The sequence below is a fragment of the Manis pentadactyla genome, chromosome 4 (assembly GCF_030020395.1).
Source record: "Manis pentadactyla isolate mManPen7 chromosome 4, mManPen7.hap1, whole genome shotgun sequence".
Lineage (NCBI taxonomy): Eukaryota > Metazoa > Chordata > Mammalia > Pholidota > Manidae > Manis > Manis pentadactyla.
This window is the reverse complement of record NC_080022.1, coordinates 126857404-126884265: the sequence shown is the minus strand read 5'-3', so window position 1 is coordinate 126884265 and position 26862 is coordinate 126857404. Positions and strand designations below refer to the sequence as shown.

Sequence of the window (26862 nt, the reverse complement as noted above, 5' to 3'; positions counted from 1 at the left end):
GGTTTATTTCTTTCTCCTCAGTCTTTTTATAAAATGCATTTCATCGCTATTTCTTATCTTGCCACACTATCTAGGACTTCCAGTATAATGTTGAATAAAGTGGTGATGGCAAGTACCCTTGTTGTGCCCCAGTCTTAAAGGGGATGCCTTTAACATTTTATTACTAAATATAACATTTGCCATGATTTTGTGTGTGTGTGTAGATTCTCTTTATCTGATTAAAGAAGTCCCCTTCTATTCCTAATTTGTTAGGAAAATTTAGCATAAATGGATATAGCATTTTACCAAGTGCTTTTTCTAGCTTCATTAAGATAATTCTGCTTTTTCCCTCAAAATGTTCAAATGGTGAATACATTATTTAATTTCTAATATTAAACTAACCAGGTGTTACTGTGATAAGCCCAACTATGAAGTATTATCTTTTCAAATATGTCCACTAGGTGATTTTGTTTGCAGATGTTTTGTTTAGTATTGATAGGTTTATGTTTGCAGTTGAGATTGGCCTTCAATGTTCTTTCCTTATAAATGAGTTTCATAAAATGAGTTAGGACATAATCCTTCTTGCTTATTCTCTGGAAGAGTTGATGTAAGATTGAAATTCTCTGATCCTTGAATGTTTTATTTAAATCTCCTATTGGGCCATCTGAGCTTGATATTTTCTTTGTGGCAAGAGTTTTACCTATAATTTCTCTAATAGTTATAGGAGTTTTAGGTTTTCCATTCCTTAGTAGGCCATATTTGTCTAGGAACGTACCCATTTCATGTAAACCTTTAAATTATTGTCATTAAATTTATAATATTCTCTTATCTCTTTAATCTCTATAGAATCTATGGTTATATTTCTTTTCTCATTTCTATTTGTTTTTATTTGCACTACTTTATTTGATCAATATTGCCAGAGATTTATAGAAATTTATCTTATGAACTCAGTGATCCTCTTTATTATAACTCAATTCCCATTGTAATTTATTCTCTTATGCTTATTATTTCCTTCTACTTTTTTGGATTTGTTTTCTGTTCTTGGCTAACTTATGATTCTTTTTTTTTATTGATTTTGAAACTTTTCCTTTTTCAATATAACTTTTAGTTATAAATTCCCTTTTTTTTAATTGAAGTATCACTGATAAACAATCTTATTTGGTGTCAAGTATGAATTCCCTTTTAAGTACAATTTTACCTACATCTCACAAGTCTTAACATGTAATATTTTTATTATAATTTAGTTCTAAAACAGTTTTAATATCCATTATGATGAGTTTACATACATTTAAAATTTCCAAACATAGGGTTCTTCTAGTTATATTTCTGTTACTAATTTCTAACAATCACACTGTGGTCAGAGAATGTGATACATGTAGTAACACGCTTCTGAAACTTGTTGAAGTTTGCTTTATACACTATCTAATGGTCAGTTTTGATAAATATTCTGTACACATTTGAATAGAATGTGTATTCTGTAGCTGCTGGGTCTAATGGTCTGTGCATGCCTATGTGATCAAATGTGTTAACTGTTTTATTCACATTCACAGTATCCTCACTGCCTCTTTTTGTCTGCTTAATTTATCAATTACTGAGATAACTGTGTTAAAAATTTCCACTTTGCTGGTAGATTGTTAATTTGTCCTTATATTTCTTTCACTTTTTGTTTCATTTATTTTAAGGTTATGTTCTGTGAACACACAGAGTTTGATTCTTTCTATCTTCCTGGAAAACAAACTTTTAGCCATACATTAATCTTCTTTATCTCTAGCTAGATTTCTTGTGTTGAAGTCTGTTTTGTCTTTTTTAATATGACTAAACCAATTTCCCTTGTATGATATTTGCCTAGTGTCTCTTATTTTACCTGTTGGCTTTCAACCTTTCTGTGCTTTTATATTAGGAGAGATTTTTATAAGCAGCATAGAACTGAATGTTTCATCTACCTCAATACTGACATTTTAACTAGATGTTCATCAACATGTCTTTTGCTATTTTTGGATCCATTTCTACTATTTTATTATATACTTTCCATTTGTTCTTTTCCTTTTAATTTTTTCCTTTCTTGCCTGCTTTTTTTGTTTTCTTTTATTTTTCCTTTTTCTAACGCTATATTCTTCCCTTCTGCTAATTTGGATGTTGTACTATTAAAGTCTCCAGTTATTATGGCTCCCAGTGCTTTTTTAATAAGCATCCTTAAAAGAAAGAAATTTGTCAGCATTATTACTCTCTTCACAACCAATGCAAAGACTTTAGAATAGTTTGAACTCAACTGTTCACTCCTAGAATTATATTCTGTCATTCCCAGTAATTTCAATTGCTCTCTAGTATTTAAACTCCACAAATTATACTTTCTTTTTATACACTCATTGTTTATTTAAATTTACCTACATATTCACCAATATCTTTGCTCATTAAATCTTCCTACATCACAGAGCTCTTACCTGAGATCTATCCATTAGAGGTTCCCTTAATAAGGGTCTATTGGTAGAACTCTCATGCTTTCTTTGTCTGAAAATGCATGTATTTTGACCTTGTTCTTGAAAAAAGTTTTTTAGAAGATAGAATCCTAGGACAACAGATATCTTCTTTATGTATTAAAGTATTATTCCACTGTGTCCTGGCTTCTATTTTTTCATTGCCTAGTCACATGTTAGTCTAATTCTTTTTTCCCTCCCTTGTTTTGTACAAGTCTGTCTTTGCTCTGAAGCCATGTAACTAATTTTAAGGTTTGTTTTTTTTTCCTTTTTGGCAATCTTCAGTTTCATGAAGAACCTATGTAAGGGTCTCTTTATATTAATTTTGCCTGGAATTTGTCACTTTTTTAATCTCACATTTGGAGTCTTTTAGCAATTCAAGAAAATTCTCCACTAGGATCTCTTCAAAGATTGTTTATTGCCCATTCTCTCTCTTGCTTCCTCCTGGAGCCCTTACTACACTTATGCCAGATCTTTTCACTCTTTCATGTGTCTTCACAGTTTCCAGAGCTTTCAGTTTTTTGTCTATCTGCACTGCAGTTTGGAAAACTTCACGTTCTACACATAGAGCAATCTAATTCTCTCTTTCACCTTTGTCTAAATCTCCTCTTTAAACCATTCACTGAGCTTTAAATTTTAATTATACTTTCCATTTTTAGATTTCTATTTGGTGATTTTATAATTTTGCTTGCTCATTTTTTACACTCTTTTGTTCTTTGCTCAAATTTTAACGCTTCCCTTTTGTTTATTCATTTTTTAAGTTGGAGAACATGTTCATTAGATGATTTTAAGACAACTTCTGATGTGTCAACTTAAAAGTTATTTTTTTCTTCATGCTGTAGATTCAAGGTAACATAACGGCCTACAGGAAATTATTAGCTTCTTTCTCCTGGAATTGTCCATCAACAAAGCACAGTATGATCATTTTTGCATTGCTAAAACACATATTAAAAGCTTTTCTATGCTTCCCTTCACAAAGTAATGCCACCACAGGCCATAATTTTCATGTTATCCACTTCAGTGAGTTTTGTCACTTGTTGGAATCCATCATTCAGACAAAGGTCCACATGCTATCACGGTTCTGGCATATTTGGAAAGCCTCTGAAATTGCTTCCATTCCTGACTCTGAGATAATGCTGAATTTATACTAATTTATACTTGAATTTAGTACTGGGTCAGGGGCAGGGTCTGTGACTTATTAAGGCTGTGTGGATTTATCTAGGTTTCTGGAGTGATTCCTAAAGAAAGCATGTGTGTCTAAACTGGCATATGGTGCTTAAAAGGATAAAGTTGTTTTTCTTAGTCTTGAATTGATGTCCGAGAAACTGCAGGAAGTTACTTTCTCCTGCTATATGGGTCAGACACGGTAAAGTGAAACACTCAAACAAGAACTCGTTTGTCCTTTCAATATATTAAATATTGCTGTTTTATATTCTGCATCTGAATTCCAGTATCTGAACTCTTCACAGGTTTCGTGTCTGTTTCTGCTAGCTCCTACTCTTGGTGACTTCTTGTATGGGTTATAACTTTTGATTGTAAACCATGTTCCTTGGAATTTTATCTGTGGAAATCCTTTGAAGATTAGATTCTAGTTTTCATTCCTCTGGGAATGATTTGCTTTTGTTTCTACCAGTCATCCAGGGGATTCTTCCAACCCCAGACCACCTACACTTCAACTAGCAGTGGCCCACCTAGTGCCCAGGGTAAAGCAGGCAAGTTTCCCTACAGTCCCTTTCTGTGCAGTGTGTTTATTTCTTGTTCACTCTTGCTGTGTTGCAGCTTCCTATTAGCTTAGCCTACCCACCTTGTGTGGGCCCTCGGCTCAAGCAATCAAAGTGGAAGTTCAAGGTCTTCATGGTGCAGTAGAAACCATTATATGAACGCCAACTTAAAACCTTGCTTGGTTCTTGCTCTTGATACATCTTCAGCCTCTGGAGATTCCTTAATTTCATGCCCTGCTAGTGATGCATGTTTTAAATGATTTTGAAATAGTTGCTTATGCCTTCTAGTTGTTTGAGCAGGAGGGTTACTCATGTCATGTATATCGTACAGCTAGAATCTGAAGTCCGCCATTCCCCAGCTTACTCTGCAGTCAGCCTTTTACTAGACCAGCCCACTGAAACCACTCGTGTCAAGGTTGCTAATGGCTTTCACACGGCCACACCCTGTGGTCACGATCTGTCTTCATCTTCATGTGTACCCCTCAGGAGGAGTTGGCATAGCTGATCATTCCCTCTTTCCCCGTTTCTCCCTGTGGCTTTCAGGATACCTCATGTTTCTTGTTTTCCTCCTGTCTCACTGGCTGTGCCATCTTGGTCTCCTTAGCTGGGCTTGTCTCTTCTAGACCTCCAAATATTAGAATTCCTGAAACCTTAATCCTGAACTTTCTTAGCTATCTATACTCATATTCCAGGTGATATGTAACCCAGCACTTGAAGGACATCTGTGTGATAACTACCAAATTTATATTTTCAGCCCCACCTCTCAGGAACTCTCCACTGACTAATAATATCTCCCTGAAGTGTCTAGTGTCTGGTAGGCATCTTAAACCTCATTTGTTTAAAACGTATTCCTCTTCCCCTTCTCCCTCCACAAAAACTAGTCTTCCCCAATTCTTCCCCGTATCTTTTTAAATGGTACCATTGTTCACCTCACTGCCTGGGGCCACTATTGATCTCTCTCGTTTCCTCACATCTCTCCCCTAATCCATCAGTGGGTCCTATAGGCTCTACATGCAAAATTATCTAGAATCTGACCACTCCTCAGGTCCACCAGCCAGGTCAAAGTCGATTATTTTCTGTCACATGGACAATGATTATAGTCCCTGAAGCCCTCCTGGCTTCCATTCTTGTCCCCCAACCAGCAAAGCCAGCACCACCATCTTCATTACCACCTCCCGCTAAAACACGTTCTCCTCCAGCTGCAGATCTTTTGCTCAGAATGAAATCTGGAGTGCTTATCATGGCCACTAAGGCCCTGCCATGTCTGGCCCCTTGCTAACTCTCTGCCCTCTTCTCCCTCCATTTTTTCCCCATTTGCCTCATGCTTCTGCCACATTGACTTTTCCCCTTTTCCTCAAACAAGTCAACTGAATCCAGGTTCTGTGCCTTCCCTCATGCTGTTCCCTCTACCTGAAAACTTTTCTATTTCTCTCTGTGGCTCCCTCCTTCATACCATTTATGTTTCTGCTCAAAAACCACCTCAATAGAAAGGCCTTTACTAACCACTCCATAGAGAATAGAGCCATCCTAAATAGTCTCTACCCATTTATAGTTCTCATCACTACCTGAAACTGTTCAGCCTATTCCATCCACTTGTTTCCTATTTATTTTTCCCACTAAGAGGTAAGTTTCAAAAGGGCAGAGCCTTTGTTTATCCTATTTATTCTCTCCTCAGGGCCTGGAAGCATGCTAGGGCTCATGTGTTAGACATATTAATTTTTTTCTCATATCATGTAATAGATAATAAATATATCTGAATTAAAGACACCTCTCACAATAACCAGTGGACAGAAATGATTTCTCCAATCTTATAGGTGAGGAAACAGGCTCAGAGATGTTAAATGACTTGGCCATGATTACACATACAACCCAAGTGTGTATGATTTTAGACACCACAGTATTTTTGTGATTTATAGTTTTTTTGAAAATTCGAAAAAACATTACAAAAAACATTGCAAAACAGTACCAAAGTTCCCTTTCTGTGCAGTGTATTTTTATTTGTTTATTTGATTCATTTATTTACTTTTACCTTCACTCAGATTTCCCAAATGATAACATCTTGCATAACCACAGTACAGTCAAGATCGGAAAGTTAATATTGATGTATAACTAGTAACTAACCTGAATTTTTTTGAAAATTTCAAAAAAACATTACAAAAAACATTGCAAAACAATACCAAAGTTCCCTTTCTGTGCAGTGTATTTTTATTTGTTTATTTGATTCATTTATTTACTTTTACCTTCACTCAGATTTCCCAAATGATAACATCTTGCATAACCACAGTACAGTCAAGATCGGAAAGTTAATATTGATGATAACTACTAACTAACCTACAGACCTTGTTCATATTTCCCCAGCTGTCCTACTAATATGTTGTGTCTCTGGAGTCTCCATCAAAGTGTTCATCTTTGTCTTCATGACTCTGACACTTCTGAAAAGGCTCATATTCTTACCATCAGTGTACAGTCTATGCAGAGAGCTGTGCACATGGAAGGTTCTCCATTGCAATAGCTATATTTTGGGGGCAATAAATAAATCTGCTTTTTGAGGAGAGGCAGGAGAGTGGCTCCTCATGTTCTGTTTGTGTTTTGCTTAGCTTGGCCGACCTTGAAGTGTTCATAAAAAGTAGTGAGAGTGGCTTGCTCAAGGAAGTTGAAAAAGGCAATTTTAAAGGATTGGTTGAGATTATGGGACACCTTATGGCTCTTAAAGAACGGCAGGGCAGCACTGATGAGATGTTTGAGCCCTTAAAGCAAACTATTGAATTGCTGAAGACCTATGGACAAGAATTGCCAAAAACGGTGTTTAAGCAGCTGGAGGTCAGTGCAAAATTTGTTTTCCTAATAAATGAAAGAGTGGGGGAGTTTCAGGATTTCAGAGTCTGGTGAGGTGGATTGAAAAAAATGAGAAACAGGGCATAGCAATTGCCCAAGGCCCATATTTTAGAACAATATGTATAAGGTATGTGTCATATCTAGCACATGGTGGAAACTCAATAAATATGAAACACTGTAATTCTGGAGGATATATGGGAGAATTGATGTGGACAAAGTGTGTCAGGTTTTTTTTCCAGAATTAAGGGTGAACAAATTATTTTCCTTCAGAGGAGAAAAGAGCAGATCTGAGGAGTGTTAAGGTGGTCTAAGAGGAAGTGTGGGGTGTTACAGAAAATAACCAAGTATTCTTGGAAAATATAAAAAGGGAAAGGGTTACTGGGTCAGAGGCTGAGGGCAAGAAGGATAGTATTGAGCCCAAAGTAGGTGATCATCTATAGAACAACTGACTAGGGAGGTAAGTCAAGGAAGGGGAGTTGTTGAGAATGAACAAATGATATGACGGCATTGCAGCAGGTGTTGTAGCAGATGTGAAGATATCTGGGGTCTGTCCAATTTCAGGACTGTGATGAAGGGAGGGAACAATGTGGGTCTGACCACAGTGAGGTGTCCATTGCAGGAGCTGCCTGAGAAATGGAACAACATAAAAAAGATGGCCATTACTGTGAGGCAGCAGGTGGCCCCACTGCAAGCAAATGAAATGAGCGTCCTCCGCCAGCGGTGCACAGCCTTTGATGCTGAACAGCAGTGGTTCTGCGAGCGATTCCACCAAGAAGCTCCCTTCAGGTATGGATCAGTCACCATCACTGCCTCCTTACTTGTAAACATGGCACCTTTGAGTTACGGACTGTCTTTCTGTTGAGTTTGTGTTCTTCTAGCAAGTTAAGACTAGTTAACAGTCTTCCCTTCCATTACAGTTAGGATGTGGGGCTCGACTGGGCAGCATCCTCTCAGGGCCTGCATGAGATGACCACAGGTTGTACAAACAAAAGACCTTGCCTTCAAAAGTCTAGAAACTTCTGTGTCTCCAGGTCTATAAAGGGATTGTATGTGGTATAATTATGAAGTTTTCACTAAACTGTTGGTATTCTAAATTCTCAAAAACTCCTTTTCTTTTATGGCTGATAGAATTTTAAAATACTTTTGGAAGGCATTTTGGTAGCCTAAATTAGGAAGGATTTGAGGTGAAGGGTTTACTTCTTTCATAGCTTAGTAATGCTCAGACACCTCCCTACTTGTGATTAAGGGGTCTTTACATAAAACAACTATAGGATGGGCAACACCATTCACATGTGTGCACAGTGTGCACGCACACATAGGTTCCATTCTCTGAGGTTTCCTCCCTTAGTGGGGAAGTCTGCTAGGGTCTGCTTCTGGTCTACTGCTCAGCATCAGAGGCTCTGAAATACTACATTGGGAGGTACATGTTAAAGCAACAAATGAAACAAACAAAAATCACAACTCTACTGAAAGAAAATAGAGCATAATGATTAAGTATATGGACTCTGGACTCAGGCTGTCTAGTGTCTAATCTCAGGCTTAATGCCCAGGTCAGGACGCCACTCCATATGTCTGTGCTTCAGTTTCCTTGTCTGTAAAATGGGGTTAAAAATAGCATGCACTGCATTGGGTTGCTGATAGGATTAAAGCAATACCCTTTCCAAGTGTTTAGCATAGTATCTGGCACTAGGGTGACCAACCTTCTTGGTTTTCCCTTGACTGTTCCCATGTTACCACTGAAAGGTCACACATCTAGGGAAGTCCCTCTGTACCAGGCACATCGGAGCTGTTGGTCACCCAACCTAGCCCACAGTTAAGGGTCTACTTATTCTTACTGAATAATGTTCACCAAACATTTATTAAGCAGCTACTCTCCCCCAGGTATTATACTTGGGGCTAGAGAGAACAAAATGAGTGTGTTGAGAGGAAGGGAAGGGCAGATTTGTAAAACTGCAAAAGATGTGTATAGACAGACAAAACACAGGACTCTGAAGCAGGGTGCTACCATTTCAGCTGCACATTAGAGCCACCCAGGGAGCTCTTAAAACTTCCAATGTCCAGTCTGCCCCACAGACCAACTACATCAGATTCTCTGGGAGAAAGACCTGGCATCAGTAGTTTGTAAAGCTCCCCAGGTGTTTCCAGCATGCAGCCAAGTTTGAGACTGCTGCCCTAGACGGAAGTAACTGCTTCTCTTCTCAGCAATCAAACCAGGACGTTAAAACTGAGTCTGTCTCCCTCTAGAATAATTGCCTTAGTAGCTATGCCCTCATTCCTAAGAAACATCTATTGTTCAAAACACTTGTGGAACTCCTTTTGGTCATGCCGTTGAATTTTTAAAATTCAACACTGGTCATGTAGAGCGAAAGCTGTTGAGGGAGGTAGGATATCAAGCTGAGTAATACTGCTTAGTGTTAACAATCACACCATGGCAGCAGCCATAAAAATAATGATACTACTAACCTTGGCATTAGTCTGTCTTAAGACTTTCTCTTAAGAAAATTTCAAAAAAGGAATTCCCAAGATGGTTTGGTGAAATGGCTTCCCAAACAGGCTTCTGAGATTGGTTGAAAGGACAATATTCATTTGCTAGTCATCTGATGGAAATCTGGTATTCCTCCTTCATGGTTACATTGTGTACGTGTATTGATTGGCTGTTGTTTTTTGATTTAGTGGCTGCACTATTTTTTTTCTCTTTCTTAGCACTTTATCTGCTGGCTATGAGGATATCACTCCCCTTAGGTGAGTTTTCCAAATTCGCATCTGTTAATATGAGATGCAGACAAATCTTTGGAAGAGAATGCTTTGAAAAGAACTGCTCACAGCAGTGTGGAAATCTAAAACATTACTGCAGTTTTGATGTATTTCTCTCCTCAAGAAAACCTTCAGGACTAGAGCAGAATTGCGGATTTACTGATGAAGGAATCTTCATGGGTGTCAATTCATTTTGTTTCGTTTCTTAGTTTGGTGTGTGTGAATGTGTGTGTTTAAAATGTTTAGATACAGTGAGTAGCAAATGAGTTTAGTTCTGGTTCCTTCACTTTGAGATCATTGATGAATTTCTAAAATGCAGCCTGTGGTGCATTCCTCGATGCATGCAAGTGTCTATTCCTAATTAGACTATAGGTTAAGCTCCCATTTATCTTGTCTTTGAGGAAGAAAAAGAAATAAAGTGTCTTATTAGGCCCTTGCAGTCTGACAGGTGCTGGGTGACATCACATTGCTTGGGTTGAGGTTCTTCATGTCCAAGTCACGTTTTACTTCCTCTTTTAGTCCAAACTCTCAGCTGTGTCAGCATATTCCTAGTTGAGCTCTCTCACTTCACAGTAATTGGCTAAATCATCATACTCAGATTCAAGGGCTTTCTAGAACTCTTAAAATTGGAGACTAATTCTCCTCTTTGAGTGAAAGGGATATTCTGTGCTTCCAGCAGCACTCTCTTGTTCAGTCTTCCGTGACCTTAGGAATGATTCCGGGACATCTTATCCATCTCAAGACCAAGGTAACTCAGGGGTTTCTTAGCCAAAGCATTTGACCCCTGCAGGCTCCAGCTTAATGGGGAACATTAGTGGCTTTAGTTGGCTGGCAACCAGATTCTGGCAATAGCTGCAGAGCCTTCTTGAAGACCCCCTCCCATTGGGTACTATCCTGCATGATGACTAGAGGAAGAAAGGCTTTCCAAATAGCCCAGAGAGCACACAGGAGGGCAGAAGGACCTCTGTCTCGCTTGGACAGCGTCTACCATCTCTTCAATCACTGGGGAAAAAAGCAACATGGGTCATTAAATCTCCCAGGGACATATCTATAGTTCATTAGACTAGTTTTAGACTAGTTCAGCTTGACCCTGTTCTTCCAGCTAATTTGACTCATTCACATGATTCAGGCTTCCATAGAACAAAAGAGGCTGTGGTCTCAACAGTGGAGTCAGCAAAAATGATGCAAGGGCTAGGATTTTAAAGTAATACACAGTACCTGACCTCAAGGACTTACAGCCTCAGGACAGTTTCAAAAATGAGTAAGTAGTCATGTTCACTGAATGCCAACTTCAGCCCCCACTGGGAGGCAGTTCACACCCCCTAGAAGAGGGTGCTGGAGCCATCTTGAGAGTTAGCCACTTGTTCTCTTTCATTTTGGACAAGTCATTGGAAGGGACTGTTCCACTGCTCACGCAGATGGGGGCCACAGGATGGGAATAGCTGAAAGAACACAAGTTCAGATCAGATGTGCTGAGTTGTACAGTACCTGGGGGGTATCAAGCAGAGGTGTGTCATCATTCGTTGTATACACGTATGGTGCTGAGGTTACCCTTTACCAACTACTAGCTTCCCACAAAACAATTTAAGTCACTTACTGCTCTTTCTCTCTCTATGCTCAAGTCTAGGTCAGGCTGGCATCAGTCATTTTTCCAAGATCACATGCATGAACACCCTATTTCCATCTCTCTTAATTATGGTTTTATTCATCCAGACTTTCCAGACATTTCTCTTTTAGATTAAAATACTTTTGCATTATTATTTCAATTTCAAAGACTTAGTACACCATTTTCCCTCCTATTACTTTCTTGTTTTTGTACTGTATTGCTCCCCTGGGTTTAGAGAACCTCTTGTAGTTTATTAGGCACATTAATCAGGTCTGTGGCTATCCTGACAATTCACACTACAGTGTTTAAATGGGAAAAAGGTTACCTGCCCTCATGTCCAGAGGTCCTTTTCACTACTTAGGCCGAATTAACTTTTATGTGTGCTTAGCTGCAGGAAATTACTGTCCACAAATTTAAACTATAAGCAAAAACTATGCCACAGGGTAGATGAAGTTCGGGATAGTTTTGACAAATGATCACCTCTTACAAATATTTGAGGAACCAATATTGATTTAAGGATGTTCATATGTGCTGAGGAAAGAATGGTTAGAAAGATCATTTATCTTCTTTTGTGTGCACCCCCAAAACTCTAATAGCACATATCTTACCTATTAAATTATTCTTGAATTTTACTCCATTAATATATTAAACAGCATGTGGGCTACTAGAATTTGTCTAGTCGATCTTGTGCTAATACCAAGAGGCTAAGTTCACTGTAGTCAAGATAAAAAGCAGAACCTACACACTGACAATTAGTCTCTGGAAATTAAGAATAAGCAGGACCATTCAGGTATGGTGATCTTCCCTGCTGGACTGCTTGCCTTGAGGATGTTACATTTCTTTCCTTCTAGTTCTTTCTCCACTGTTCTCATGGGAGAGAGGGTTCCTTGCCTATAAAGATGAAGGGCCCTCTTCAACTCTGTCGTCTCCAAACTCATATTCTGTTCTGAGACAGCTGGCAGCTGGAGAACAGTGAAGACGTGCACTGTTGTTCAGCCTCATTCCCTTGAGGAGTAAATCCACCACTGTAACACAAGGGCCAAAAACTATTTAGATGGAACAAGCGGAATCAAACATAGCAAGCATCAAAGTTAATCTGACACTAATTTAATGGTATGCATAACTGATATTGTGTTGCATGACAATTAGGCTTAAGTGGTGAGCAGTTTGGGTAAATGACTCTAATTAGGATCACTTTCCATCCATCAAGTCCAGTATTTCCAAAGAGGACTGAGAGAAGAGGCAGTTCAAGAAAGGGAATTTGTATGCTGTCCTCTTCCTTTCTCCCCTCCCCTCCACATCCCCCCAGCCAATACACACATACGGATACGCACACTCAGTTGGAGGAAACGGCCAGTTCTCTAGTCATTCATGTCCTCTCAACTTTCCCCTTGAGGATGGACCCTGGGATGCCCTATTCTGATTTTAGAGGAACGCAGTGTTCACACTTAAGTCGTGGTGTCCCCAGTACCTAACACAAGCACATAGAAACAAGTAAACCTGAAAGAGGTGATTATGAAAATGTGTAAAGAGAGATTGCGGAGGAAAATGAGAGGCTCCTTGAACACTGGGTTCTGTGTGCTCCTGGCCACAGAAACATCATCTGTGCATGTGGGTTCCTTTGTATGTAGAGTTCTTACATGGAGAAGCCAAACCAGGAAAGCAGGTCTGGGCGGGTGGCAGCATCGAGTAGGTTAACGCTGCTGAGCACCAGAAGCAGAGGACACCTGCTATACACGTTGGAGAAAAGAGGATGAGGGGGCGTGAATTAAAACTCCAAAGCTAGATACAGTGTTTATTGGGGCAAGTGCAGACCCAGGGGCCACCCAGGATTCAGGCAGAGCAGACCAGAGAGGGCGGAGGGGAGGCTGAGCACAGCCTGGAAAAGGGACTTAAATGAGGAGCCCGAGCTGAGGCACACAGTGAAGGAAACTGATGGTGACTGCGGAGTGCCTTGCTGAGGGCTTTGTGTTCAAACTCCATGGCTCCCAGCAGAGGTCCTCAGACTTGGAGGAAAGCACTGCGGGCCATCAGAGTGAGTCTCACCACAGACAAGGACACCAGCAGAGCACATTGGAGTCACCTGGGGTGCTTGTAAACTGCCATTGCGCACACCCCAACCCCAAAGATTCTGATTTAATTGATCTGGGGAGCAGCCTGGGCATGGAGATTTTAAAGCTTCCAGAAGATTCTAATATGCAACCAAGACTGAGAGCCACTGCTCAAGAGGAAGTGATGCCAGATGGGGTCAGTGCTGGACTTTTAAGTGCCAGCCCTCTCGCTTAAAGACGACTTCCCACTAGCAGCTCCTGGCAGGCTTTGGCTTTTAGCATCTGCGGTAACATGCAGTGCTCCTTTGAGACAGGTTGTCTGGAAGCCAGTGAGTGGCAGCAGAGTCTGAATGGGGCTCGAACAAAGGAATGACTCCCCTCTACCCTGGATAAGGGGTTGGGGGAGGTGGAGGAGAAGAGGAGCATTTTTACCTTCTCAGAAGTGAAGAAAAGATCCAAGCAGGGAGTTCCTCTTAGAGTGTCTTCCCTCCAGTGGGTTGTGTTCACTCTACTCCAACCTGCCCTGAATGTCTTTTCTTGCCAGGCTTTGGTGAAACTCACTGCTCTTTGCTCAGATACTTAGTGTTTGTGCCCAGCAAAGTAGGCCAAGCAGAGAAAGACAAATACTATATGATTTCACTTACATGTACGATCTGAAAAGCAGAACAAAGAGACAAACAAAAAAAGCAGAAACAGACACACAGATATGGAAAACAAATGATGGTTGCCATAGAGGAGAGGAGTGCAGGGATGGGCAAAATAGTTGATGGGAATTAATAGGGATGAACTCCTAATTATAAAATAAGTAAGTCATGGGGATGAAGAGTACAGCATAGGGAATATAGTCAATAATTTCATAATTTCATATGTTGACATCTGGTAACTACATTTATCATGATGAGCCTTTTATAATGAATATAATTGTTGAAACACCACGTTGTACACCTGCAAGCAATATAATATTATATGTCAACTACACTTCAACTAAAAATAAAAAGTAAATATTGGAGTTGGTGGTACTTTGATGATCCTAGGAAATGGGCCTGTACAGCAATAATATTACTAATAAGTGTGCTGTACTTACAAAGGAAACACATTGTGTCTTGTAGATTTGACAGCATTGACCCTTATCAAATGCTGGATGCCTGGCACACTAAGATCCAGCAGATGGAATCGACCATGGCCTCTACTGCCGAGTCTGCCAGCCTGTTTGAGGTTAGCATTCCAGACTACAAGCAGCTAAAGCAGTGCAGGAAGGAGGTCTGCCAGCTGAAGGAGCTCTGGGACACCGCTGGGGTGGTGACCTCCAGCATCCATGCCTGGGAGACCACCATGTGGAGGGATATCAACGTGGAGGCCATGGACGTGGAGTGCAAGCGGTTTGCCAGGCACATCCGGAACCTTGACAAGGAAGTCAGGGCCTGGGATGCCTTCACGGGCCTGGAAAGCACTGTGCTGAACACTCTGACCTCACTGAGGGCTGTGGCTGAGCTCCAGAATCCGGCCATCCAGTGGCGGCACTGGGGGCAGCTGATGCAGGCCACGGGTGTGAGCTTCACCGTGGGTGAGGGCACGACACTGGCACAGCTCCTGCAGCTCCAGCTGCACCGCTTTGAGGACGAGGTCCGGGGCATTGTGGACAAAGCAGTGAAGGAGATGGGGATGGAGAAGACCTTGAAGGAGCTGCAGGCCACCTGGGCCAGCATGGAGTTCCAGTATGAGCCCCACCTGCGGACCAACGTCCCCCTGCTGCGGTCGGATGAAGGCCTCATTGAGGTCCTGGAGGATAACCAAGTGCAGCTTCAGAACCTGATGACGTCCAAGTATGTTGCTTTCTTCCTAGAAGAAGTGTCGGGCTGGCAGAGGAAGCTGTCCACAGCTGATGCTGTCATCGCCATCTGGTTTGATGTACAGCGCACGTGGTCTCATCTGGAGAGTATATTCATTGGATCTGAAGATATCCGGGCTCAGCTGCCCCAGGTACTTGCTAAGGAAACCCTGCCCTCTCTGTTCCCTTCCCGAGTCAAGGGAAGAGCACCCAGTTTCTTCATCCTCTAGACCTTTCCTTCTCTGCTGCCTGCCTTGGCCTCACTCAACAAATGCTTGCTTCAGGCAGAGGAAAAGAAAGAAGGTGAAATGCACACCAGTCAGTTTGTCCCTGGGTGGGTGGGCAAAAGAGAACCTGGATTTTAAAAAAGCCCATGTACACAAGAGAAGAGAGAGAAAATATTTTGCTACTGCAGTTTGTGGTGAGCTACTCATGGGTTGCCCCATAGATGATTACAATGCAGCTATCGATTGGCAGAGAGCACTGTTTCCAAGCATATTCACATTCCTTCTCAGCAGCAAGCTGTTCTGTAACCCTCTGGCCTGTGCCACATGGTTAATACCAGTCTTTAGCTAAATATGAAACACGGAATTTCTCTAAAATATGCGTCCTTCTCTTTGCTACCTTCCCTGTGGTTGATAGCCCTTTCTAATTTGTCCTAATTAATGTGCCATTAACTTAGCCCCTTCAGTGGACTCTAACTCATTAAAAGAATTTTTTTTTGGCAGGCTTTCTCTGGGTCCCTTCAGCAGAGCAAGGTCTTTGCTTACAAATTAGTTTAATTCCAAAATGTCAAATGACATCCAGGTCTTGCTAAAAAGTTTAAAGCACATTCCATCAAAACATTTTATTTTCTCATCTCATCCTGCAAAAGCATATTTAATGTAATAAAACAGATTAAAGGTTGCACATTTGGAGTGGAAACTAACAGAAAACAATTCTGTCAGAGCTTTTGTAATTAGAACAAATTGAATAAGCCAGGTTTTATTTATCTCCAGTGCTAGTGATTGAAGAAGAGCAGGTTTAATTATAAGGAGGTGAAGACATGGATGGAGGCTTTGGTAAAGACTTTAACGGAGACATTTGAGGACTTTCAATGAAATACAATAAAGAATCAGTATCATTAACTGCTCAACAGTGCCACAAATGTGTGTGTAAAATATGTAAATATGTGTTTGGATTAACAAAACGACAATAGAGACAATCTCAAAACAAAATCAGTCATCTTACAACCTAATTAGTAACTATTTTCATTCATTAAGAATATGTCCCAATTTTTGTTTATGTATATACATATTTTTACATAATTGCTGTTGGTGTAATTATAGTTCTCTCAATTCAGCTCTTTTTCATTTTAACATTTATGCTGGTATTTCCAATACTTTTATAACCTTGATATCTTTTCCACCCGTAACTGGAGCCAAGTATCTCATTAGGGAATCATAATTCACTTTACGTGGCCCTGTTAGTCTAAGTCTTCCTGGAGAGGGGTGGATTACAGAGGTCTGGGGCAGACAGGGCCGGCAGCGTGCTCCTGAGTCCGAATGCTGCCACTTGCAGCTGTGGGGTTGTAAGAAAGTCACCCTCTCTGTGTCCTGGTTTCCTCCGATGTAAACTGAGACTAATACTAGTACCTCTTTCAGGGAGTCAATTAAAACAGTGCACAGAGCACATACCATTGTAACTGTTGTTATATAGTAATAATAATACCACAAACTCTAGGTACCAGGTATTGAGCTAAAGTGCTTTACATATGTTATTGTCAGAATCATTTCAACAACACTGGGGGGATGTGTGTTTGGGAAAAATGATGACATCTAACTTTGACATCACAAGTGCTGAGGAAAAACCTAGTTTGGTTGCCTAAACTTCTGTATGGACCCAGAAAGAATACTGGATTCACTATCTACCTGACTTAGGAGTTCTGTGTTTGATGCCAACATTTCTCAAAGTGTGGTCCAGTGACCTCCAAGAGTCAAAAGTCAAGGTCAAAACTGTCTTAATAATAATGTTAAAATGTTATTTTCCCTTAAGACTTTCATTCTTCTATGAGCATACAGGGGAGTTTTCCAGAGGTTGCATGACATATGCTATCACCACACACTGAATGCAGAAGCAGAGAAGTGGATCGAGTCATCTCATTAAAGTCAGACATTAAAGAGATTTGCAATAAAGAAAGGAGAAGAAAAGGAACAATGCCATTTTTTTCTCTAAGTTATTTTGTTTGGGGGAATATAATTATTTTGGATAAAAGAACATGTTATGTTAACATAATGAGCTTAATATTGTTACTTTTTAAATGAATTAGCAAATATTTTTTAAATTTCTCAGCTTTAGCTGCTAATGTAGAAAACTGTATTGGTAGACACAAGAAACACCTACATACAGAAAAGCTTTTCATACTCTCCAGTGTTTTTAAATGGGTAAAGGGGTTTGAAGACAAAAATGTTTGAGAACTGCCGTTGGAGGTGAAAGGTATCGCTTTCTTAGCATCTTCAGACAACCTAAGAACAGGTTTCTGCTCCTGACTTGCCTCAGAAGGGGAGATTTTGGAACTGAGGGGGGTGGTAGTTAATGTTTTTCCACATTTTTATTTGCAGGATTCTAAAAGATTTGAAGGGATTGACGCTGACTTTAAGGAGCTAGCTTATGATGCTCAGAAAACTCCGAATGTAGTGGAAGCCACCACCAAAGCAGGTCTTTATGAAAAACTAGAAGATATTCAGAGCAGGTGATGGTCTGTTAGCTGCCCCCTCTTGTAATGCAGGAGATGATATTCCCTTCTCCCCATTCTGTCTCTGAGCTCCTGACCTATTTAACTGCCCAAGTGAAAGAGTGAGTACGTGTGTTTCTGTGTGTGCCTGGATTTGGTAATAGTGTGGTGTTCATTCTGTTGGAAATGTATCAGTGTTTATGTTTGCAATACCTATGTTTCTTGCACTCGTTTCTGCATGTATTCCATATATTGTGTATGTTCACATCAAGGTCTGTGTATCTATGCACCTAGGCAAACTTAATTAAGAATTCTGTGTCTGTGCCCTCAGATTGTACCTGTGTGAGAAAGCCCTGGCAGAGTACCTGGATACCAAAAGGCTTGCCTTCCCTAGGTTTTACTTTCTCTCTTCTTCTGATTTGTTAGACATCCTTTCCAACGGCACAGCTCCACAACAGGTAAGCTGAAGGAGCATCTGTAGAAACGTCCAGAAGGCCTCAGGAGCTCCCAGCGGGAGAGGTGTGGGTTCCGCATGATGCCTCCTCTCTCTGGCAATGTTGCCAGAGTATCAGACCTGCATTGCCACCAGCATCATCCCTAATCTCAGAGCTTCTTCATCCCCCATCATGGCTTCCTGGGGGCCCTCCAGCCTATCAGGGGTGATGGCTCCCCAAAGTAGAACTGGAGAAGCATTGAGGATGGCAAAGGTGGAAAGAGCTAAGCTTTTACAGAGAATGCTGTTGATTTCATTATGAAGAGGGGTCCAGTGAACTGTGGTCCAAAGTTAGAGCTAAAATTCCCATGGGGAGATAAGCTTGGAAGTTGTCTTAACTGGACATTGGGTGGTTGTAGAAGGAGTGGATGTGAGCAGTCCAAACTTTTGGGTTCTAGCCCCTGGTTCTAGCCACTTGGTAACCACATAGTCTTTGATGTACCACTTCTCTTTGAGGAACTTTCCTCGTCTGTGAAATGGGAGATGCCTGCTGTGTTACAGGTTTTCAGAACATAGTAAAGTAACTAATTGAAGCACTCACTGTTATTATTTGGAGCTGTAGACAGTTCTAACCTTGAGAGGGCAACAGAATTATCTGGAAGAGTTGTAAAAATACAGATTCCTAGGGCCTGCACCACAGTCTCTGATTCAGTAAGTCTGGGTGGGGCTAAATAATTTGCATTTGTAAGGATTCCCCAAGCACTGCTGCTGGTCTCGGGACACACTTTGAGAACCACTGCTATGTATCAAAGGTCTGAACATCAGAAAAGCTGATGGGAGGGGAGCTATCGCATCTCTATTGTGTGTTTCTTTCGCTTTCGTCCCTTCTCACCTGCCTTGCCTGAGGGTTTCAGCGCTGGGCAAGTTCATTATGGTTTCAGTGAGACCAAGAAATGACAACCGAGCAGTCTTGGGGTAAAAGGGTTTATACACGGCTTTACTCTCCCGGCAGTAGTTCGAGCACTAGAATTACATCCACATCCAGCAGTCCACAGGTCCATAATCCACCTTCATCTCTGCTTCTTCCCAGAGCACCGGCCAGAAGTCTTTATATAGTGATTCAGTCAATAATAGCTCCTTGTGTACAGGTGTGGAAGCAGTAGCCTAGCAGCAGGCCGGTTACATCATCAAGTAGTTTAGGTTCAGGTGAGGATCCTAGCCATAGGATGTTCCATTTTCCCTACATCACTGTATCAATTCAAAGATATCTTTCTCATCTGCATCTAACTCCATGGACTAATATACCATAGGTTTTTAATACTGTTTTGCAATTACAAATAACTGGCATTGAATAACTTTGAAGTTTGTATTGTTGGAGGTCTATCTTCCAGGTAAATTTCCAGAAGCCAGATTGCTGGGTCATAGGGTAAATGATGTGGTCTTGTTACATAATCCCCTCTATAGGAATTGCAGCCTTTTGTACCACCAGTAATGGATGAGACCTTCTCCAGCAGAGCCAAAAGATGGCACCCATGCATTAGTTTTCTGTCCTTGTCAGTGACTTTCTAACTTACTGAAATTATTTTTAGATTGTTGGTAAGTAATAAAGGGAGAGCTTTCTCTGTCTCTTTATCCGTGATAGTTAAAGCCTCTCTTTTTGTTACCTATAGATTCAGTGTTTACAAAGTAGCCCAGGCATGGTGGAGTTGAAATATTTATCACATTAGCATTCTGTTTTTGTAACTATGTGTTTATTAAGTCTATGTATAGGAGGGTCAAAGATCATTGTCAGACCTTTTATATCTTTTGTACATTACTCATTCTCAAATATATTATTTTATTTTTTTCTCACTTACTTTGAGTAAATCTATGCGTAGTTGCCCCTTCCCTACGTCCCCAGAGATGAAGCATGGTAGAGTAATTCCCAATTCCTTCTATATCTGTGACTCTTTGTAGTTTTCACATGGAAGTGATTGAATGCTGGGGGTTGGAATTCACAGCAATTTCCCCTCAAATCCCTCCATACATAGCTCTGCTGTGTCTCAGAGAAGACTTGTGCAGACTGCCTACCTTTTAATTTCACCTTTCTGGGAAGCCTAATTTCTTTCTATTTGGATCTCTATGGAGATGAAAATTTCAATTAAATTTTTAGAAAAGATTTATGTTTACACATTTGCTTTATTTTGTTAATGTTCCCAAGATACACTGAGGTTTTTTCCTATCTGAAAACCAGGGCTTTCATTATCTTTAAAAAGTTTTCTTTCAGTATGCTTTTAAGTAACATTATATTCCATTTATCTGGACTTTTTTTTCCTTCAGATTCATCCTACTTCCATAAGTTGAAATTCTGTTTTCTCTGTGCCACGTATATTTCCTTCATATAGTTGTACATATTTTTATCTCTTAGTCCTCCTCTTTAGCATTCTTCCACAGTTTCCCATGTTTATCCACCATGTTTAATTTTGGGTCATTTAGTCCTTCAGTATTGCTAATATTAGTATAGATCTGCTGTGTTGCTTTATTTCTCCACCTCTACCAACTTATCTTTCAGCTCATATTTCATAAAGTTCATGTTTCTTGCATTTAATTGAAAACAATACAGTGTGATATTTTCCTAACTATCCCTGTTTCCTTTAGTAAAGCTTCTAATATATATGCTCATAATACAATGTAATAGTAAAATTATGTATATAAATAATTATATACTCTTGCTCTATCAGTTAAGTCCTCTTTTAAGTTGCAGGTAGATCCCACATTGGTGGTGGTGGTTTTCTTTTTTTTTTTTAATTCACTATTTTTTCTTCGATAAAGAAAGACCCATGCCATCAAGATATTTGTTCCGAATCACTGTGGGTGGGATCTTCTCAAGCACCTTCACAGTTTACTTCATTACACTTTGAATTCTTCTTCTCAAGCTCATAAACCACAAAGCTGGTTATTGTAAATTCAAGATCACAGTTCAGGATCCCAGCAGCCTGAAGATCTGGTATTTCTAAAAGCCCTACCAGAAGGCCAGTTTCTGATTATTTCCTCTCCAACCTGCCCTTTCCCTCCCTTCAAGACCATAGTGTGGCTCTACCTAGCCTCCCTCCTGGAAGTCCTTCTCGGGGCATCCCTAAGGGGGTTGTACTGAGAGATACTGGGCTAGGGAGAAGCCCTGGCATGGCCAGGCCTTCTGCTTGGGGTGAGCCTGCTCACCCTTCTATGGATCCTCCAGATACTGGTCTGTCTCATCAAAGCAGTTCCAACAACTGGGCGACTTCTTCCATAGGCCACTGTCACCACTGCCCTGTGGCCCTCTGGATTTGGGTGTGTTAGTGCTCTTCTGCAGACTCTCCTGTGCCTCTCTCCTGCTGCATAGTAGTATTTTCTTAGGATGAGGGTTTATGAATTAACCATTACTTTTTTCTTCCAATCTATTCCCATCTTTAGTAGATTAAGCAGAAATTAATCAAACTTTTATGGCTTCATTGGTTTGTAGCTAGTACATGATTCCTGCTAGTTTTCTATTTCTTAAGCCACTTCTACACAATTCAGTTGGTTCCTGACTTCACGTCATCATTGTTCCTACAGGCTTCCTTCTAAATGTTTGGTATCCAATCCGGTAACAGTTATCACATGGTAGCTCTCTCAAAAATACTCCTAAGTAAATCCCTGGACACATTCTCCAAATCTTTGGCATGGTGTCCCTTCATAGGTTCAACGCCACCTTTCCAAACTCTTTGACAATATGGCCAAGATGCAGTTCCAGCTAGATGCCAGTGAGAAACCAACCAAGATAAGTATTGGCATGTACAGCAAGGAAGAAGAGTACGTGGCCTTCAGTGAGCCTTGTGACTGTAGTGGTCAGGTAATGTAAAAGTCCTTTCTCCTTATGTCTTCTCTGTCTCAGTTGTCTGCACTCAAATATAGTCAGCATCAACCTTCAGGATGACCTGTTTGACCTTGGGCCAGAACTGCTGTCTGTGCCCTGGGACTGCCAGCTTCCCTCCATTGACCCGATGTTGGAGCAGCCTCTAGCACCTGCTTTCCTCTCTCTGGGAAGGACACATGTCATGATTCATACACCTTCCCCAACCAAAGACCCCTGCAGAGAGGAGTAATATGCATGTAAACAACCACCTGAGTCAACAAGAAAAGGATTTTTCAATGATTGGCAGTGCCAGGAGACTTACAATGACAGCCCCTGGGGCACCCCACCAGGGAGTCAGGAACCCTGACATCTTCCCTGGGAGAAAATGCCCTTTGCCATCAGCCATTGTCCTGAGATGCCACTTATCTGTGCAAATACGCCTTGGAGCCACTTCCTCCCATAGCCCTACCCCTAACAGAGCCAACTACCACCCTGCTCCAAGAACTACTACTTCCAAATCTCCCATGATAATTCAGGAAACACAAAGCATGCAACAATTTTCTCCTTAAGTCTCCTTCCCATCTGGTGCCACGGCCACTAAAATATAATCCCTTCTTTGTTCATTATCGTAAATAATCCAGCAGAGCATTACCCCTGGGGGGTCTAGTCTAGTCCTAAGTAACACTTGAGGGAGGATCTCTTATAGAGTCCCACCTTCTACCACCCATATCTTGGAAGGCAGTTGCAGTACCAGAAAGGAATTGGACATTCTCAGTTTTATGAGAGGACCCTGGGGTTTGATTCAGAATGTGTTCTTTCTGCAGACCTGGAAAGCACTTAGTTGAAAAACATAAGCCTGGCTTACTTCTCCATACTCAGTGTGAACAAGGTTGTGAGAATCCACTGACTTATTTACACCCAGCTCAACCCAGATGAAGATTTGTATGAACTCTAGATGGCAGCCCCCCATCCCCTTCACCTGCGACTGTCCTGCATGTTCTAAATGGGCACCACCAGCTGTTGCTAACAGCCTCGTTCTCACCTATCACCATCTGGGTTACACAAACAAAATGTGTCCCTGTGCCTTCTGGCTGCCCTTTGGGGTTATACATCATGCTTGGGCTCCGTTCTCTTCACTCCCTCAGGCTGAATGGACAAAAATGCATATTACTGATCATATCTTCTTAGGAACCCAGCATCTAAGTCAGAGTTCTTTCAGGTGGAAATATGGTTGAACCACGTGCTTGCTCATATGAAGGCCACCGTAAGGCACGAGATGACAGAAGGTGTAACTGCCTATGAAGAAAAGCCGAGGGAGCAGTGGCTCTTTGACTACCCAGCTCAGGTGATCTCCCACCCAGGACCTTGTGGGCCCCCATCCTCTGCTAGGCTCTTCCTCTGCTAGCTTGACCTCCTTCTGCCTTTAGTGGCTGTCAGACATGTGACTCACTGGGCCTGTGAGGGGTCAGCCAGAAGGAACTGGACTGTCAGCCATGACCTAATCCAAACAATCCCTTGGAGAATCAAGGGCTGTCCATCTTTACCCTCTTTGGCTGCAGTAGGGAGAAAATATAAACAATTCAACTCATTGAACCAGCCAACTCCATGTGTGGCAAGCCCTATGCTGAGTACCAGAGACACCAGCAGGGAGCAAGACAATACTACCCTGCCTCACCCACTGGAGTTTGCAGACTGGCGTGGGAGTCAGGCCCTTCACATGGGACCTGGCTGGATGAGAGACTCGGGGTACTCTGGGAACATATGGCTAGCTAGTGGGCTCGGGGGACCCCTGAGGAAATGATATTTAAGCTGAGATCTAAAACTGGAGTGAACAAGTTAATAATGGAGAAGAGAAAGAGCAACTGAGCATAGGGAAGAGCATGGGGTAAAGGCTCAGAAGCAAGGAACAGCCTAATGTGTTTGAGGAATGGAGAGGAACTCGGTGTGTTTGAAGAAAGAGTGAGGAAGGGACCGGGAGCTTGAAGCAGCAGATGGACTCTGGAGAGGAAACGCAAAGCCAATTCTTAAGACCATGTTAGGGGTTCTGACAGGATTCTAAGACACATCTGAGTCCTTTACAGGGTTCTCAGCAAGGTAATAAGAGAGAGGGGAGAACTGATGAGAATTTTTGAAAATGACTCACTGCAATGCACCACCCTTCCCTTCCCCTGGGAGCTACAGATATTGGTGGTAATGGAAGCAGTAGGAGTAGATAAGATTGTTCTCAACCAAGTGATCTATTTTGCAAGGGCAGAAAGTGCTTTTTTCCCACTGTGTTCCCACTTCACCTCTCCAAGGAATTAGAAGCATGTGGCTCACTCATCTAGTCCATGCTGGTTGAAGAGGGAGGGGAGGAGCTAGTGCCACCCACACAATCACTTGTGAGCTCTTGCTGGGTGATGAGTGGGCTGGTTGTGGAGACAGTCCTGGTGATGGCTTACTAAGTGCCTCTTGGTGCTACAGGTAGCCCTGACCTGCACTCAGATCTGGTGGACCACAGAGGTGGGCATTGCATTTACCAGGCTGGAGGAAGGCTATGAGAACGCCATGAAGGACTATTACAAGAAGCAAGTGTCCCAGCTCAAAACCCTCATCACCATGCTGATTGGCCAGCTCTCCAAGGGGGACCGGCAGAAGATCATGACTATATGCACCATTGATGTGCATGCCCGGGATGTGGTGGCCAAGATGATTGCTCAGAAGGTGAGTCCCTGTTTGTGGGCAACTATACCATGAATACTGTGGCTGTGGAGAAGCTCAGCTATGGCCTAAACATGGGGGTCCCAAACTCTGCATTGGCCCAAGAGCTGGGAGATGATCATGGGGGCTACTCCTACCTTTTAAAACCCCAGCAAAACAATGCAATCAAAGCAGCTCATGCTTTCTGTGCTGTGGGCACAGGGTGCTGTGCTCGTGTCTAGAGACAGCACCCAGGTCCACCAGTGCACTGTGTGTCCTGTGGCCAAGGGGCCACTTACTACCTGCTAACCTGTGGCTCACCCACCTATTCTACCCCTGCCACTCTCTCCAGGTGGATAATGCCCAGGCCTTCCTCTGGCTGTCCCAGCTGCGGCACCGTTGGGATGATGAGGCCAAGCACTGCTTCGCTAACATCTGTGATGCCCAGTTTCAATATTCCTATGAGTACTTGGGAAATACACCTCGCCTGGTGATAACACCATTGACAGACAGGTGAGTGTGGGCATCGGCCACTGACAGAGAACCCTACTGCTGTCTGGCTCAGGCCATCCAGTGGCCATCCGGGTCAAGGCCACTGGGACTTCCTGAGGAATTACTAGGTAGTCATACACACCTGAATTCTAACACCAGTTCTAACACATTCCAGCTGCTTATCCATGAAAAACCTGAACCTAATTCTTGGTCTCCTCATCTCACACCACACATGAGTTTTAAGGAGTTTAGTGTATAGATGCTCAGTGAATGATTCCTATTGCTATTTTCTTATCATTCAATGGCCACATTTATTCTGCACCTCTCACTCTGGTAACACACAGATAAAAGCAAGGTAGTCTCTACCATGAATGGGGTTTTTAATATTTTAGGGAACCATATTCTTTGTCATTCATATTAACTCATTTTTTAATGAATTCACACCAGACACTGAATGAGTCACTGGGAATACAAAGATGACTAAAACATTCTCTGCCCTTAAACTCCAATTCTAGTGAGAGAAAAAGACATATGTAGATAAAAATTTAAATAGCACCAAGGGAGAAACATTCAAGGCCATAGTATAAAAGAGAGCTCAAAGCCATAAAATATCCAAGCAAGTGACTTATCCAAGTAAGTATCCAAGCAAGTAAACTCTATGAGCACGGAGGGACACAGCCACTGTGGGATGAAGCGAATAGGACTGGAAATACTTCAGGGAAGAGACGTATGTGATCTGGGCCTTAAAAGATGTGTAGGATTCCAATAGGATGGCTGTCACGGTATCCATGAAACTGTGCAGAAATCTGTGCGCTTGTTCTATTGGGAAGACCTATATCATTCACCAATTCTTAAAGTGGTTGAGGATTCCTAAAAGTTAAGAACTACTGATTGTGGAAAATGGAATTTTATAGGCAAAGACCTGGAAATGAGAAAACTCATGACATGTTCCTGGAAGAGGAAATAGACTCCTGATTTGGGTGGAGGTAGTTGGTCATAAGTCTAGGAAGATGGAGTCAGACTATAATGTGTTAAGAATATATTTTTTATCCAGTAAGTAGTGGTAAACTATTGAAAACTTTTCCTCAGAGGAGTAAAATGATGAAACTGTAACTTATGAAGATTTATCGGACAGAAGAACATGTACAAAGGAGAGAGGAGATGAATGGGATAAGGTCATGGACCATGTGAGAAATGGTGTTTTAATTCGGCTGAGATTTCTGTAATTTCTGTTAAGAACTGGTGCCCCTTCCCCTTGTAATTCTGTTGAGCACAAAATCTCTTCTATTCCAAGAAGAGTTGCATATCTGCATAGCTGGCTCACCCTAAATAAGTGACTTGTCAGTAATGAAGACATTGTCTTAAGTTATGCATGTTAAAATAGCCAAATAGAATCTGTGCCCTCTTTTACTTAACTTTTTTGTATGTTTATGTGAAGTGTTGC

General features: G+C 41.5%; 1 protein-coding gene across 17 annotated transcripts in view; it reads left to right on the top strand.

The window, feature by feature from the left end:
* Positions 1-26862, top strand: part of DNAH9 (dynein axonemal heavy chain 9) — a 352680-nt gene that overhangs the window by 58229 nt on the left and 267589 nt on the right. For 16 of the 17 annotated variants that reach the window (XR_008997155.1, XM_057500838.1, XM_057500837.1 and 13 more), the window contains 9 exons: positions 6772-6994; positions 7629-7795; positions 14530-15400; positions 17849-17979; positions 18293-18419; positions 22092-22244; positions 23467-23592; positions 24711-24950; positions 25279-25439. Coding sequence is in view for 16 of the 17 variants with exons in the window: in XM_057500838.1 (XP_057356821.1) it covers positions 6772-6994; positions 7629-7795; positions 14530-15400; positions 17849-17979; positions 18293-18419; positions 22092-22244; positions 23467-23592; positions 24711-24950; positions 25279-25439 (2199 nt within the window). In the remaining variant the exon portion in view is untranslated. Of the gene's footprint in view, positions 1-6771; positions 6995-7628; positions 7796-14529; positions 15401-17848; positions 17980-18292; positions 18420-22091; positions 22245-23466; positions 23593-24710; positions 24951-25278; positions 25440-26862 lie in introns of those variants that run through there. The other variant, XM_057500851.1, reaches the window with a different exon arrangement.